The sequence below is a fragment of the Aphelocoma coerulescens genome, chromosome 3 (assembly GCF_041296385.1).
Source record: "Aphelocoma coerulescens isolate FSJ_1873_10779 chromosome 3, UR_Acoe_1.0, whole genome shotgun sequence".
Classification (NCBI taxonomy): Eukaryota; Metazoa; Chordata; class Aves; order Passeriformes; family Corvidae; genus Aphelocoma; species Aphelocoma coerulescens.
Genome location: NC_091016.1, coordinates 122,391,687 through 122,405,646, shown reverse-complemented (window position 1 = coordinate 122,405,646; position 13,960 = coordinate 122,391,687). Strand labels below are relative to the sequence as shown.

The 13,960-nt window shown below is 50.6% G+C and overlaps 1 protein-coding gene across 2 annotated transcripts; it reads right to left on the bottom strand.

Moving 5' to 3' along the window:
• Positions 1–2,415: 2,415 nt before the first annotated feature.
• On the bottom strand, positions 2,416–12,946 carry DEFB125 (defensin beta 125). Of its 2 annotated transcripts, XM_069011822.1 has the most exons (3): positions 12,319–12,946; positions 4,606–4,712; positions 2,416–2,853 (listed from the first exon to the last, which is right to left on the bottom strand). In XM_069011822.1, the coding sequence occupies exons 2-3, from the start codon at positions 4,664–4,666 to the stop codon at positions 2,732–2,734; spliced, it is 183 nt and encodes a 60-aa protein (XP_068867923.1). In that variant the 5' UTR covers positions 4,667–4,712; positions 12,319–12,946; the 3' UTR covers positions 2,416–2,731. The 2 variants fall into 2 exon arrangements, with proteins under 2 accessions (XP_068867923.1, XP_068867924.1); XM_069011823.1 differs by lacking the exons at positions 2,416–2,853; positions 4,606–4,712 and adding an exon at positions 11,295–11,763 and having other exon boundaries at positions 12,319–12,784.
• Between the last annotated feature and the right edge of the window lie 1,014 nt (positions 12,947–13,960).

The following is a 13,960-nucleotide window of genomic DNA, read 5'->3' as shown; positions in this document are numbered from 1 at the left end:
TATTTTAAGACAGTTGCTGTAGGGAGCTGTCTCTCTCCTTGGGCTCCCATGTCCCAAAAGACTTTTCCCTTCTGAAGGCTGTGTTGTAGGAGATGGGAAGCTTTCCCTGGATTTAGCCAGAAATATTTCACACTTTTCTGATCACACCACGTTTCTGGGGGAGAGAAGAAAAGAGGGGGTGGTGTTAGAATTTTCACTATTTCATGGAGAACGAAGGTTTTCCATCCCACCTTGGAAAAAAGTTGCCAAAACAAGAAAAGGACACAATGGTCCATCCCAAAACCATTTCTGTGGTAAATTTGTACCCAGCTCTGCTTGAGATCACTCCAGACCCTGAGCTTTGGGTATGGGACAGACGAATTTATCTCCCTCCCTCTGCCTTGACTTTCTCCTTTGATGGCAAGGGGCATCATCTAACCTTTTTCAGTTGGATTTTCCAGGTTGTCTGCCTGGATCCGAGAGGTTAAACCCTCCCAGGAGCAGAGCTGGGTGACAGCATCACCCTTGACTTGTCTGGACTTTGGCACAGAGGCGCTTTCCCCTTCTCCGGAGGCTGATAGCTGGCTCCATCCTGCTGGGAGCGATTTCCCTGCGGCCAGCGAGCTCACACACACACAGACACATCCCTGTGCACACCCAGGCTCTCACAGGGCTCACATTCAGGGGCTCCCCACCTCCTTTCCCCGGCAGCTCCGGCATCCCGGCCCCGGGATGTCATCCTGCCCCTGATAAGGCGCAGGGGCGGCTGCCAGAGGAAGGCTCCCAGTTGCTCCCGGCGCCAGCCTGGGTAGAGGCAGACGTGCCTAACCCTTGCTCCTCTGAAGGGCCAAAAACAGATGACATCACCCCCTCATCATGTTCATCCTCCCCCCCAGAATCCCTATCAGCCCCACGGAGAGGCTGCGCTTGGAGGAGTGAGGAGGAAGAGGGAAGGTAAGGGGGAGGAGGCCAGGGAAAAGGAGGGAAGGCAAAGGCTGGAGCTGGAAGTTGGTTACTTTGGCAAAAAGACAAAGTTCTGCAAAACTTCACCGGCCAGACTTCAAAAAGGTGGAAAAACTGGAGGCTCAGTTCTGGCAGGTCCTGTTATCAAGGGGAGCCTTATCTCTCGATGGGGCTGATGGCTCATGTGAGCCGCAGTGGCTGCTAACCTCTGGCTGAGCTTTCCGAGGTCCCCGAGGAGTCAGACTGTCACTCAACGGAGAGGAGAAGCATCCAAGAGAGGGGACTGCCTGGAGGCATTGCCACTGTGTTTGCAGCCTGCAGAGCCACAGGAGCAGGGATGGGATATGCCAGCATGGGGCCCAGCAGTCCCTCGCTGCTTCAGTTCATGGGGGTAGGAGGAGTGAGGGGATCTTTCCCAGCTCACAGTCCAGAGATGGGTCAGATCTCCACTGGGTGTCAACCGGCACAGTTAGGTCACTGGTTTTACTGGTTTCCTCCAGGGCAGGACTGGTCCCTCTGGGGTTGACAGCAGAATGGGTTTAGGTTGAAGCCAGGTGTGTAGCTGGGGGTTTTAGGGTGGGGGTTTTAGGGTGGGAATTTTGCCCACCTCATTGCTTTCACATCCTAGATATCACACTTGGTGTTTTCCAGAGATGAATCTTTCCTCTTGAGGAGACTTTCGTACCCTTCCAAGCCATCTCTCTACTCACAGCTCCAAGACATCTCTATTCCTGCTCATCCTACACCACCTCCTTTCCACCTCACCACCTCCGAGGTGAGGACTTGCTGCTGGGGTCCTGCTCCAGAGCACACCATGGTGGGCAGTTCCGCTTCCTTCAGTCAACAACAGTCCACAGCCCACAACATTTACACCTTGGTGGGGAGCTGCTGGAAGTGAGCTCAGCCTTGGCTCATTGCCATTCAAAAAATCAGCATATGCAGGAAAAGAGGCAGTGATACCCCTCGGGTGACGTTGGGGTAGAGTCTGGGAGCCCTTGCATTATGGAAGTAAGATTTCACCTGGGAATTGCTCCATGCAGGAGCAGGGCAGATGCAGAACCCACCACACTCCATGTGAAAGTGGGTGAGTTTTTTGAATTGTTTTGCCCACAGGGGTGCCTCAGCCACACCCACCTTTACCTCCTCACAGAGGTGGAACACAGAATCATGGAATGGTTTGGATTGGAAGGGAGCTTTAAGGGTCATCTAGTCCAGCACCCCTACAATGAGCAGGGACATCTTCAATGAGATCAGGTTGGACAACCTGAGTCACCCACCCACGTTGACCTTGTTGCTGTGGGAGAGGAAGAGGCGTTTCTGGAGGGAAAATCATACCTCTGTCTTGGATCCATCCACTTGAACAGGATGAATCCTGCCATGACCTCTTCTGAACAGAGCAAGAAATTGAGGCTGTTAAAGGCAGTGACTGAGACAGAGGTGGAGGAATGGGCTCGAAGAGAGGCTTCACAACTGCTTGGACCAGCCCAGCAGATCCGTCTCTTGCTGCCATTCTGGCAAGGGCACCCCTTGCTCCTATACCACATCTCCCACCTTTGCTCAGATGTTTTTGATCCCCCAGTGTCAGGCAGGGTGGTCCATGTGAGGGGGAAACACGGCTGCACTCCGGACCCAGCAGGACATAGAAAGCCAACAGGTTTATTGGTGACAGACAAACCGAGCTACAAGTGGAGGCACGGAGGTGTCCAAGGACAGGTCCTATGTACAGTTCTGGCTGCAGGGTCACTGGTCACTGTGCTGGGGCTGTCACACTGCCCTGGAGTGGCCGCTGTCACCGGCAGCAGCGCAGGCGGCCATTGCTGCAGCTCCCTTCCCAGCGCTCCACGTGGAAGCAGAGCCTCCGGCAGTGGCCGCGGTTGCTTCTGCACTGCTGGCTGTCTGAAAGGCCTCTGGCTGCTGGGTAAAGAGGACAGGAGACCTGGTTAGGAGAGCTGGAACCTACTCAGAACCACAGAATCTACTGGGAACCCCTCTGGTGTTGGTGGCTGAGCAGTGGGATGCTTTCAGTCGGCAGCAGGGAAATTCAGCTGGTTCCATGGTGAGGATCAGATGTGCTTGGGAGGAGCTTTTCCATCCAGCAAGCACTGGGAGTCTCCTAACAACTGGGTGAGACAGGCAGGTTTGGGCTGGCTATGTTAGGTTAGATGAGTTAGGTGAGGTTGGACAGCATCAGAAGACAGAGAAGTGCCTTTTGGAACAGGTGTTTTATCTATTGGTTTGTTTGGAGAGTTTTTTGGATTCTTGGTGTTTTAGGTTTTTAGTTTGCTTGGGTTTTTCAAATCTTTTGCTGTTTTGATAAAAAGGGATGTGCTGCTTCTCTCTAGACACAGCAGAAACACCAGTTTTGGGAGTTCTGGAGGGTCCACCACCACTGGAGTGGGCAAACCCTTCTTTCTCCCCTCATTATCCCCAGGAGTTCAGTTAAATAAATGAGAGCATACACAAGCTGAGCAAGTACATCTCCTTGGTTATCAGATTTGCCTTCTGTGACTGTGATATCACCAAAATTCTGTCATAATGATCTTACACCTGAATGAAACATGAATTCCTGACCTGTGTACACAAGCAGCCAGTAAAAATACCAAGCCAAGGAATATTTTTCTATCAAACCAGAATCCCAGAAGAAAACAGACAGACAAAAAGAAGTAAATTATCTGTCTTTACCCCTGCTTTTTCCCCCCTGAAAGATGGTTTTGATTTTATAGAATCAAAGAAACACAGAATGATTTTAATTGGAAAGGACATTAAAGATCATTTACTTCCAGCCTCCTGCCATGGGCAGGGGCACCTTCCACTATCCCAGGTTGATCCAAGCCTCGCCCAACCTTGCCTTGAACATTTCCAGGGATGGAGAGCCCCTAGCCTTTTTGGGCAGCCTGTGCCAGGGCCTCACCACCCTCACAGCCAAGAATTCCTTCCTAATCTCTAATTTACACCTACCCTGCTTCAGCTTAAGACCATTCCCCCTTGTCCTGTCCCTCCAGCCCTTCTCCCAAGTCCCTCTCCAGTTCTCCTGGAGCCGCTTTAGGCACTGGAAGGGGCTCTGAGGTCTCCCTGGATCCTTCTCTTCTCCAGGTGAACACTCCCAGCTCTCCCAGCCTGGCTCTAGAGCAGAGGGGCTCCAGCCCTTGGAGCATTTCTGTGGCCTCTTCTGGACTTGCTCCATCAGCTTCTGATGTTGGAGATCTCAAAGCTGGAAACAGCTCTTCAGGTGGGATCTCGCCAGAGCAGATCAGAGGGCAAAAATCACCTCCCTCAACCTTCTGGTCACACTTGCATCTTCCTGCATTTGCCACATCTGTATTCCACTCATGTAGAATTTAGTGGGATTCTCCTTGTTTTGTGCAGGATAAGGCTTTTATCCTGGTCAGAAGCAAAGCTCAGGCTCCTGGCTTAGGCTCATCATTTCTGGGTGAGTTTTGAGGGCACAGAGAGGAGGGGATGCACAGCCTATGGACCTGGGACAGCTGCAGCCAGGAATTTCATGGAGACCATCTCAGGAGAAATTTTTTCCTTGGAAGCAAGAGTTAGGTCAGCCTTGACTTGAGGGCCCTGTCTTGTCCTCTTCTACCTCAGGTCAGTAACCTGTCTTTTCTCTCTCCACAGTCCTGCAGAAGCCAACCCCTGTGAGAATTTTGTCCTTACCCGGAATGCCCTGGAGGAGGAGAATGACAAAGACCGCAAAGAGCAGCTGGAGAACCCGCATGGCTCGGCGTGGGTGGAGGTTCCACCCCGAGGAGGAGTGAAGGGTCCTAAAGAGAGAAAGAAGAGGGGAAATCCTGGATTTATAGTGGCCAGGGGGGTTGTGTAATTCTCCTGGAGTGGAGGGATCTTTGTCAATCTCAGGTGCATTTCAACACGACAGCAAACAGTAGCACGGGCTGTGCCTGCTCTCAGTCACACCATGTTACAGACAAAAAGTGTAAAGGGGAAATAAAGGAAAAAAAAAAAAAAGAAGGAAAAAAAAAAAAGAAGGAAAAAGACCAAAAAGGGGTGGAAAAATCAGGGTTTTATTGACAAACAGCACTGAGCACTAGGGAGTCTGCTACTGCATGCTGCTGGAGACAGGATGTTGGGGCTGACCCAATCTGGCTCTGTGTTTGTAGGCTCGAGCATGTGATGTTAAAATCCAATCCAAGTGTTTGCAGTATCAAAATGCTGGGTTTTGGTTTGTTTTGGTTTGGTTTTTTTTTTCATTTCCAGCTCTCACTCTCTTTGTTTAGCACTGACACAGTCAAGCATGAAAAAATCCAGAGTCTCCTCCTCAGCATTCTCCAACACACAAAGTTGGCTTGAAAATAATGGGATCCTTAAAAAAATCATGGGTCTGTGTCAATTTCCCAACTTCCAGGCTGCAGAGAGGATGTTTGCCAAGGTTTTGTTTACAACTGTCCAGAAAAAAATGGCAATTTAAGATTTTATCCATTTATGTACTTATTCAGTGGGAAAGCTGGGATACCTCCCTGCAGTATTCCGTGGTGTTAGGAAAGCTTGTGGATTACAGCTCTCCCAGGGATCCTGGCAGGCTCTCAGGTTTGTACCAGTTCTCCAGGTCAGTTCCAGGAAATCAGTAGAGATGAGACCTGCGTTTCAACTTGGGAAAACAACACAAAGCAAACAACGAGCAGAAATGTCCCCCAACCAACAACAAATGGAGGAAGTGGAAATAGAAACTTTATAAAGGTTTTTTTTACAGCAATGACGCAGCAGAGGCCGTCACCAAGTCTTCCCTTTTCCCTTCAGAAGTCACCTCGATGGCTTTTTCTTTGCAGGCTGGATGCCAGGGAGTGCTGGAAAATGCAAACCTTGTGTCCTTCAGGCTGCTTGAACAGAACAAGGATCACCTTCATCAAACAGTGAAGATAAAGGGGCCTTCACCAGCTGGACTTTGGAGCAAGGGACACTGAGCTCTTAACCAGGGTGTCCTGCAAACCGGGCACACACAGCCTGGGAAGGGAAATGGGTCTGGAAACCCACCTGGGGGAATGCTGGATGCAAGGAGGTGTGTAGAGCCTCTGGAAAAGTGTTGGTGCTCTGCCAATCTGGTGGCACTGCTTGGGTAGAAGGCCATAACCCACCCTGTACCTCTGAGGATTGGCATCTCCAGCGTGAGAGATGGTGCAGCAGGATCTTGTGGAATTATGGAATCATTAAATTGTTTGGGTTGGAAGGAACCTCAAAGCTCATCCTGTCACACCCCCTGCCACGGGTAGGGACACCTCCCACTATCCCAGGTTGCTCCAAGCCCTGTCCAACCTGGCCTTGGACACTTCCAGGGATCCAGGGGCAGCCCCAGCTTCTCTGGGCACCCTGTGCCAGGGCCTCCCCACCCTTACAGGGAAGAGCTTCCAAGGCAAAGAATTTGGACAGTGGCAGAAAGGAGATGGCTGTTCCTGAGCTTCAGCCCAAGCAGGGAGGAGGGTGTGGATGCTCCTCTGAGGGTCCTGCTCTGAGTGTGTGACCTGAAGTGTCTGAACATGTGTGTGCAGATGGCTTGGTGTGCTCCAGAGAGGATGTGGAGCACAGAGCCAGGGTACCACATGGCCACAGTGTTCCCAACGATGGATGGCAAAGTTCCAGGTGTTTGTCTCCAGCTCAGCTGCTCTCCCGTGGTGGGAGCAGCACCATTGCAGAGGGTGAGTTGTGCCTGGAGCTGTTTGGATGCTGCAGGCTCCACGGGGACCAGGATGCATCCCCCACACCACCACAGCCCCTGCTCTGCAGCTGTGGTACACGGGTCGAGTCACAGAACGTGCCTTGGGAAAGAAAGCCAGGACTAGACAGTGCCAACAAAAACCAGATTTCCTCCAGAAATCAGGGGCAGGAAATCTCTGTCCCTTGGGCAACTGCTTGAACAACAGCTGGTCTTGCTCCCTTCGGCGTGGTCCCGCTGCCGTGTTGGCCTCAGCCTCTGGTGAGCCTACTGGGGCTGGCCCAGCAGCCTCCCCCCCTCCCCTGCTTCCCAACCTGCCAGCAGATGTCTTTTTTCAGAGCTCACCATGCACAAAGGCTGATCTGTGCTCAGACACATGGTGCAAGAATCGGCTCCTGGATGCTTGAGAGGTTTTGGGTCTGGGAGGAGTCAAATCAATCTATATCCGTTCTCTGGCCCCAAACAGGAGGGATGTTTCCACTGACTTCATTGCCTTCAGGCCAGGACCTGAGCAGGCTGATTTTTAAATGCATCCTGGGATAAGTTTTTGCCAGCAGGAGCAATTCCTTGGGTGAATGAACCCTTTGGGCAGCTTGTGATGCCAACTCCTACTCCCAATCCCACTGATGGCTTTTTACCACACCAAGCAAGCACTGACAGAGCCCTGCAATTCAGCCTGTGAAGAAATGATCATGGGCTCAGCTCTGGGCTCAGCCCTAGCCCAGAAACCCCCCATGGCTCTCATTCCAGACCACTTTTTATGGCCTCCTCAGAATTCACTCCAACAAGTCCATGTCTGTCTTATGTTGAGGACCCCAGAGCTGGACACAGCAGGAAATGATGGTTTTGCCTCACAGAAAATGGTCAGAGCACACCTTGTGCAATTAAATTCTCCTTTCCAGTGCAGGGCTGCATCCAGATGTCAATTATGGATCATTCCTGGCATTGCCTGCTCCCAAACTGTGCCAAGGAACAGCGTGGCAAAGGGTTCATTTTCTGAGAGCACTTGTGAATATCCACTGATTTCTGAGGCTCAGCTTCGTGTGATTTGGTTTGCTCATGTAGATACAACCTCTGAATCCTGACCTATTTTATCTCCCCAGCACGTCCTGGAGCTGGGCTGTGGTTGATGTCTTAAAAGGCCACCTAAAAACAGAGACTAGACAGGAGTAAGGGAATAAAGGTAGGTATTTATTTGAAAGGCCTTCAAAGGTACCCCTGGGGAGCCAGAGGCCACTGCCAAGATGGACCCTGAGATGGACAGCAGGTCATGAGTTCCTCACACTTTTACAGGTTTTGTTCATTTGCATATCAGGGTAAATTCTCCAATTAAAGCTTCAGTTTAATGATGTAATTTCTCATCAGCTTGCCACCCTCTCAAAGGCTTTTGGTTTATGCTTTTTGGGCCTAGGACGGTCTGGGTGTCCTTGGAGAGCAGGCCCAGAGAGGCTTCGTAGAGACCTAGCACGAGAGAGCAGAAGTGAACAGGCTACAAGAAACTTCAGAGTTACACACTGGGCAGTACAGGATTTGAAAAATATAAAAGTTAAAACCTAAGGCATCAGGGTGAGGGGATTTCTTTCACCCCCACAGGAGGTGGAAGAGCTCCACGTGAGCAGGTGGAATGTTGGAATGTGACCCCTTTTTCCTGCGTGGGGGTGAAGGAAGATCCAGGCATCCAGATGGTTGCACTGGTTTGTGGGGGATTGCCAGGGGTGTAAGAGACAATCTGGATCTAAGGGGCTGCCCACGGCTGTGGCACCTCAGCTTCCCCGAGCAGGAGCCCATTGAACACCATCCTGCTTCTGATTGCACATCTCCTCTCACAATTATGTTTTTAGGGCAGAAGAGGAGGATTTGGCTCTCTCTGCTAAACAAACACTGGCCTGTTGCCTGGGAACAGCAAACAAATCCCGGCAAGGGAATTCATGCCGTGCTTTGAGGGACTAAAACCCCCAGTTATCCAGAAGGCTTGTGCTGGTTGACAGACCTGGCATGAGGGTAGGGCTCTATCCTGGCTGTCCGTATGGCTGCAGACATCCCAAATATACATCCCAAGAGGTCTGGATTATTTTTGCATCTCATTTAGGTGTAGATCTGCTAAGGCAGTACTAAAAAAACCCCTATTTTGTACCCTTCTGAGCTCTATCAGGTACAGACAGCTGGAGTTCAAAGCTCAGTCAAGCATTTCCCACAAAAATCTTTTCTCATTTGGCTTTCACCTGTGAAGACAAACACTTAATGTCTTGTCTGGCCTGGTTTAAACTCTCCCCAGCCTGCATCTCTCAAGGGATGGGAGATTTCACTTTTTCATTAAGTCCCCCCTTATCCTCACTGTCCCTTCTCCTACATGCAACCTGCAGGGAAAGAGTTGGATTCAGCTGAGCTCCACTGACTGCAAGAGGGTCTACATTCTGGGAAATGGTCCCAGCCGGGCAGGACTGGTGGTCATGGGTGGAAATCCTCTGGCAAAGGGTCACACTGGGAATGGCTTTTACTGAGTGCCTCAAACAGTGGGTATTTTTTGGCTTTTGGGTTTAAAGGGTTGGAGAATGGTGTTTGAGTGTGGTCTCATGAGCAGCTCTGTGCTGAGTGGATGAACAAGGATGGTCACTCAGGGGAGTTCAGCACTTCCCTGGCCATGGCAGGGGGTTGGAACTGGATGGTCTTCAAGGTCCCCAAACCATTCTGTGATTCTGTGATGATTTTATGGTTCCTCCTCCTCCCCAGGGTTATGGGATACTCCAACTAGGGATTAATTAATTTGAGCAGCATTCCCTATTATACTCTTACACCAAAGCAGCTCATGCTGCTGTTCCAGCAGCTTCCCATGAGCTGAGCTGGGTGCTTTGCCACAGGTGAGCTCAGGGGTCAAGAAACCTCATCAAGAAACAGTTTTGTGAGGCCTGTAAGTGCCGTTCTCCACCATCCACCATGTCCTTGGTGCTTTCTCTCTCCTCCCTCTGGGTGAGACTGGAAGAGAATTCAGTTCATCTTATTAATCAGGCAGAAATGACGGTGGATTTTTATTTATTTTTTTGGTTGTTGTTGGGTTGTGCTTTGGGGATTTTTAGGGTTATTTCTACCCAGACCAGCAAACAAGGGACACACAGCAGTGGGACAGCAGCAACATGCCTGTTAGCATCAGGCTGCATGCACACTACTGCCAGAGGGACAATATTCCTTATAAACTGAGTGTTTTCACCTTTCCTGATTGAAATCTGACTGGCTAGCAGGTCCAAAACTGTCTGGGAGATGTGCAAGGTGAGCATTATGAACCCACTCTTCCCTTTCCTAGGAGACCAGGCTGTGACCATGATGGCTGAGCATCCCCAGATGAGGGGCATGAATAATGAACCCTGTGGGTGAATGTGAGAAATAAACTGTTTGATTTGGAGAGGTGCCTTGATTCAAACCCCTCCCCGTGCTGTCCTCGTACCTCAGCGTGTGTCAGAGGGATGGGCTGGACATGGGCAGGAATTTGGCTCTGGTCCCTGTTTTCAGTATCAGTTCCCAAGCCAACAGCCAGCTCTGGCTAATCTGGCTCTCCTGAGGGTTCATCCAACTGCAGGGATCTCCAGGGGAGAGCTGGCATCTCCCTGTGTGTGCTGGAGTGCCAGTGGTGACCCGAGGAGAGTAGCTGGGCTGCTCCTCAGTGAACGGAGACGCTTGGATGAATGAATTGTTGGCCCTCTGGCAATGGGGCCTGACCCTGGTGAGGTCAGTGGGAATTTTCCCGTTTGATTCATCAGAACAAGAATTTCATCTCCCAGCGAGGACTTTTCCCTGGCTCTGTCTGAGCAGCGCCTCAGCTGGTTGGCATAGCTCTCTCATTACATCATTGTTTCCTTGCTTCCACAGAAATAATTGACTCGGAGAGAAATATTTTACCTGGAAAGGGAGACCAGGAGCTGACAAAGGCAGGGGAGTGCCAAAATTTTATGTTGAAAAGACACAGAAGGGCTGAGAGTGGATTTGGACAGATAATTAATTTAGGCTGAGGGAACTCATAGGAAGAAAACTGCTAGGGACAAAGAGACTGATTTCCTTGGGGCTGGGTGAGCAAAAGGGAAAGGAAGTGCACCAGGAATGGAGTCCCTGGATGGAGAGGGCAGCCTGTCAGGAGCAGTAGGACACAGCTTTCAGATCCCTTCCCCACCATGTTTAAAAATAAATAAACCTGGGGTCCTAGGAAAAAAGGTCCTTCCCTGTGAGGGTGGAGAGGCCCTGGCACAGGGTGCCCAGAGAAGCTGGGGCTGCCCCTGGATCCCTGGAAATGCCCAACACCAGGTTAGACAGGGCTTGGAGCAATCTGGGGTAGTGGAAGGTGTCCCTACCATGGAAGGGGGTGGAACTGGATGATCTTTAAGGTCCCTTCAACCCAAACCATTCTTGGATTTCATGATTGCCTTGAGAACCTGACACAACCTGGAAAGGAGGATGGCAGGGTGGATCTTGCCTGAGAAGCACAGACCACACTCACCTTTACATCAAACCTGGTGCTTTTTGCACCAAAAGTGATGCCAAAAAGGCTTTCCCCATTGCAGCTCTTTTCTCTGGGAAGGGAAATAAAGGAACAGAGCCACCCTGGTGTTCTCAGGAGGTGAGGGCTCCTGTGGTCTGTCCTGGTCAGTGGCATCCCACCACTGGCAGCATTGCTGACTCACAGGTGGGCGCTTGCTGCTGTGTTAAACCTCAGGTTTATTGCTCTTAGGGAAGGAGAAAGACAAGTTTTCACCTGTGAATGTCAGATAACAATCAGAGTCCCAAAGGGGTGACAAATAGTTTGGGTGGCCCCAGTTTCTTGTCACAGTGTTTCCTAAAAAGTCACAGAGGCTTCTGTGCAAAAGCAAATTGTTTAGGAGTTCATGAGTGAATCCACAGCCGTGTCCTCCTGGGGAAGCAACAGTCACAGAAGCCACAAAATCTCCTTCCCAGCAGCTGCTCCTGCCGTGCCAGCAGAGCCTGCAGCTCTCCAAGTGCTGGCTCCTTTGGAAACCTTCAGCTCTCTGTGGTGGCGGGTGACAAATTTTTGCAGCAGAGAATGATGGGTTCAAAGCAGTACTGAGCCAGGTATTCACCAGAGACACAGGTTCCCACTCGGCACAAGCCCCCTCCATGGTTACAGCTGTCTGGTCCATGAGCATCTCCTGGACAAGGAACCAGCAAATTCATGGATAAAATGAATGGGATTCCTTCTGGCACCACGTTCCCGGCCAGCTAAGCCACTGGGAGCGCACAGGAAGCCTGGGCACCTCGAGCACACCCGGGATCCCCATCCCACAGGAGAGGTTCAGACATCCATGTTAAAAATCCCAAGTTGCCAAGCCAACCTCCCTCAAGGAATGTTTGATCATGGAGCTGTTTTTTCAGGACATTGGCAAAGACCGTGCATGGGAGGTCAGAGGGGTGGTCCTCCCCCTGCCAAGGAGGCAACTGCAGCCTGAGAAAAGGCAGGAACATTTTCCCAGAGCACAGGACATCTCCTTTAGGGCTTCTCCTAACTCAGTGATGGGCCCCATTTTCACAGCTTCCTCCCTGCTCATTATTTGTATTCCCCAAAGGATTAAATCACAAATTTTCCCAAAGTATTTCACCCATTCTCTCACCCAGAAAACACCTTTCCTCAGCACCTGGAATATCACACAGTGAAGAAAGGTTATCCCAGAAATCCTCTTCACCACCCCAGGCCTTCCTGGTCTTACCGTGCTGGGTCAGGGAGATGAATATGAAAACGAGCACGAGGATCCCCATTCCTTTGGCTCTGCTGGAAAATCTCAGGGCTTGGAGTGAGATTTTGCAGAAGCCTCTGTGTGCTGCTGGCATGCTGGATGGCATCCGGGAAAGGGAGGGAGTAGGCAGGAGTTAATTATATTCCAGTCCCCGGAGCAACATTTGCTGCTGAGAAACCCTTTCGTGTCGTTCTGACCCAGTGCTGCTGCTCCAAACAATGTTGACTTTTTTCACGTTCACTGGTTACTGGCTTCCCTCATTCCTCTCCTTGGCGTTTTGGGCTGGTAGAGTTCCAGCTGGAAAAAAAGAGGCTCAGAGGGATCCTCTGCCCTTTCCCTGCAGCCAGCAAAATTCCCAGGAAGTGACAGGTAGGAGGGAAGCAACCTGCAAGAGAAGACTCCCGAGGAGCTGCAGGGAGGAGGAGGGTGCAGGCTGGGAGCGATTCGTTTTTTATCTGAGCTCGTGTGAATATTTTCTCCAGCTGAAACCTGGGTGTGAGTTTTTTTCCCAGCTTTGGCTTCTGAGGAATTTGGGAGGCTTCATTCCTGAGCGTGATGAGCACACAGCACTGTGGAAGAGCTGTTAGTTCAGCAATGCACCCCGTGGTGGTAAATCTGTGGTGAATGTGCAGCTCTGGCTGTAAAATGTGATGTTCCAGCTGCCCTGCCTGGCCCTGCTGTTTGCTGTCCCTTCAGCTGTGGGAATAAAACTACTCTGGGAACACATCTTAAACTGACAGGTGAAAGAGCAAGGTTAGAAGTTCCCTCCTTCCTGAAAAAAAAGCCCCAAACAGAACAACATAACTAGAATCACTAAGTTAGAAAAGCCCTCTAAGGTCATTGCGTCCAACCATCCCCCAAGCCACCACTAAATCATGTCCCCAAGTGCCTCATCTATCTGTCTTTTAAATCCCTCAGAGATGGGAAGTCCACCACTGCCCTGGGCACCCTGTTTTAATGCTTAACCACCCCTTCCATGGAGAAATTCCTCTGATGTCCAACCTGACCCTCCCCTGGCACAGCTTGATGCCTTTCCCTCTCATCCAGTCCCTGTTCCCTGGGAGCAGAGCCCGACCCCCCCTGGCTGCCCCCTCCTGTCAGGGAGTTGTGCAGAGCCACAAGGTCCCCCCTGAGCCTCCTTTTCTCCAGGCTGAGCCCCTTTCCCAGCTCCCTCAGCAGCTCCCTGAAATGTTCAAGGAATGATTGTGTGTGGCACTCAGTGCTCTGGTCTGGGTGACAAGGTGGGGATCGGTCACAGGTTGGACTCGATGACCTTGGAGATCTTTTCCAACCTTAATGATTCTGTGATTAATTGTCCTCAATCCTGCAAAGCATCCAAGCATAAAGTCAACATGGCAAATAAGATTAGGCTGGTAAGGAGGATTAGGGGATGGGGTTTCCAAGGATGCAACAGCAAATTTTTGTGTAATTTTGCATGTGGGTGTAATAGAGACACATTCTGCCTCTTTCCATAAATAAATGACTGTTGTACCTGCTTATTTAGCATTTATTGACTTTTAATATAAAGAAACATGTCACCTCTGGTTAATTACACACTTTGCATGTTGAGAACACCAGACACCTCTGAAACACTTGGAATAAAACTTGTTTGATT

Excerpts from the sequence above, each read along its gene's own strand:
- DEFB125 (XM_069011823.1), bottom strand. The coding sequence starts at position 12,451 with ATGCCATCCAGCATGCCAGCAGCACACAGAGGCTTCTGCAAAATCTCA. Across the intron at positions 11,764-12,318 it reads CATCTCCCTGACCCAGCACG|GAGATGCTCATGGACCAGAC; the intron begins GTAAGACCAGGA and ends TTCCTTGTCCAG.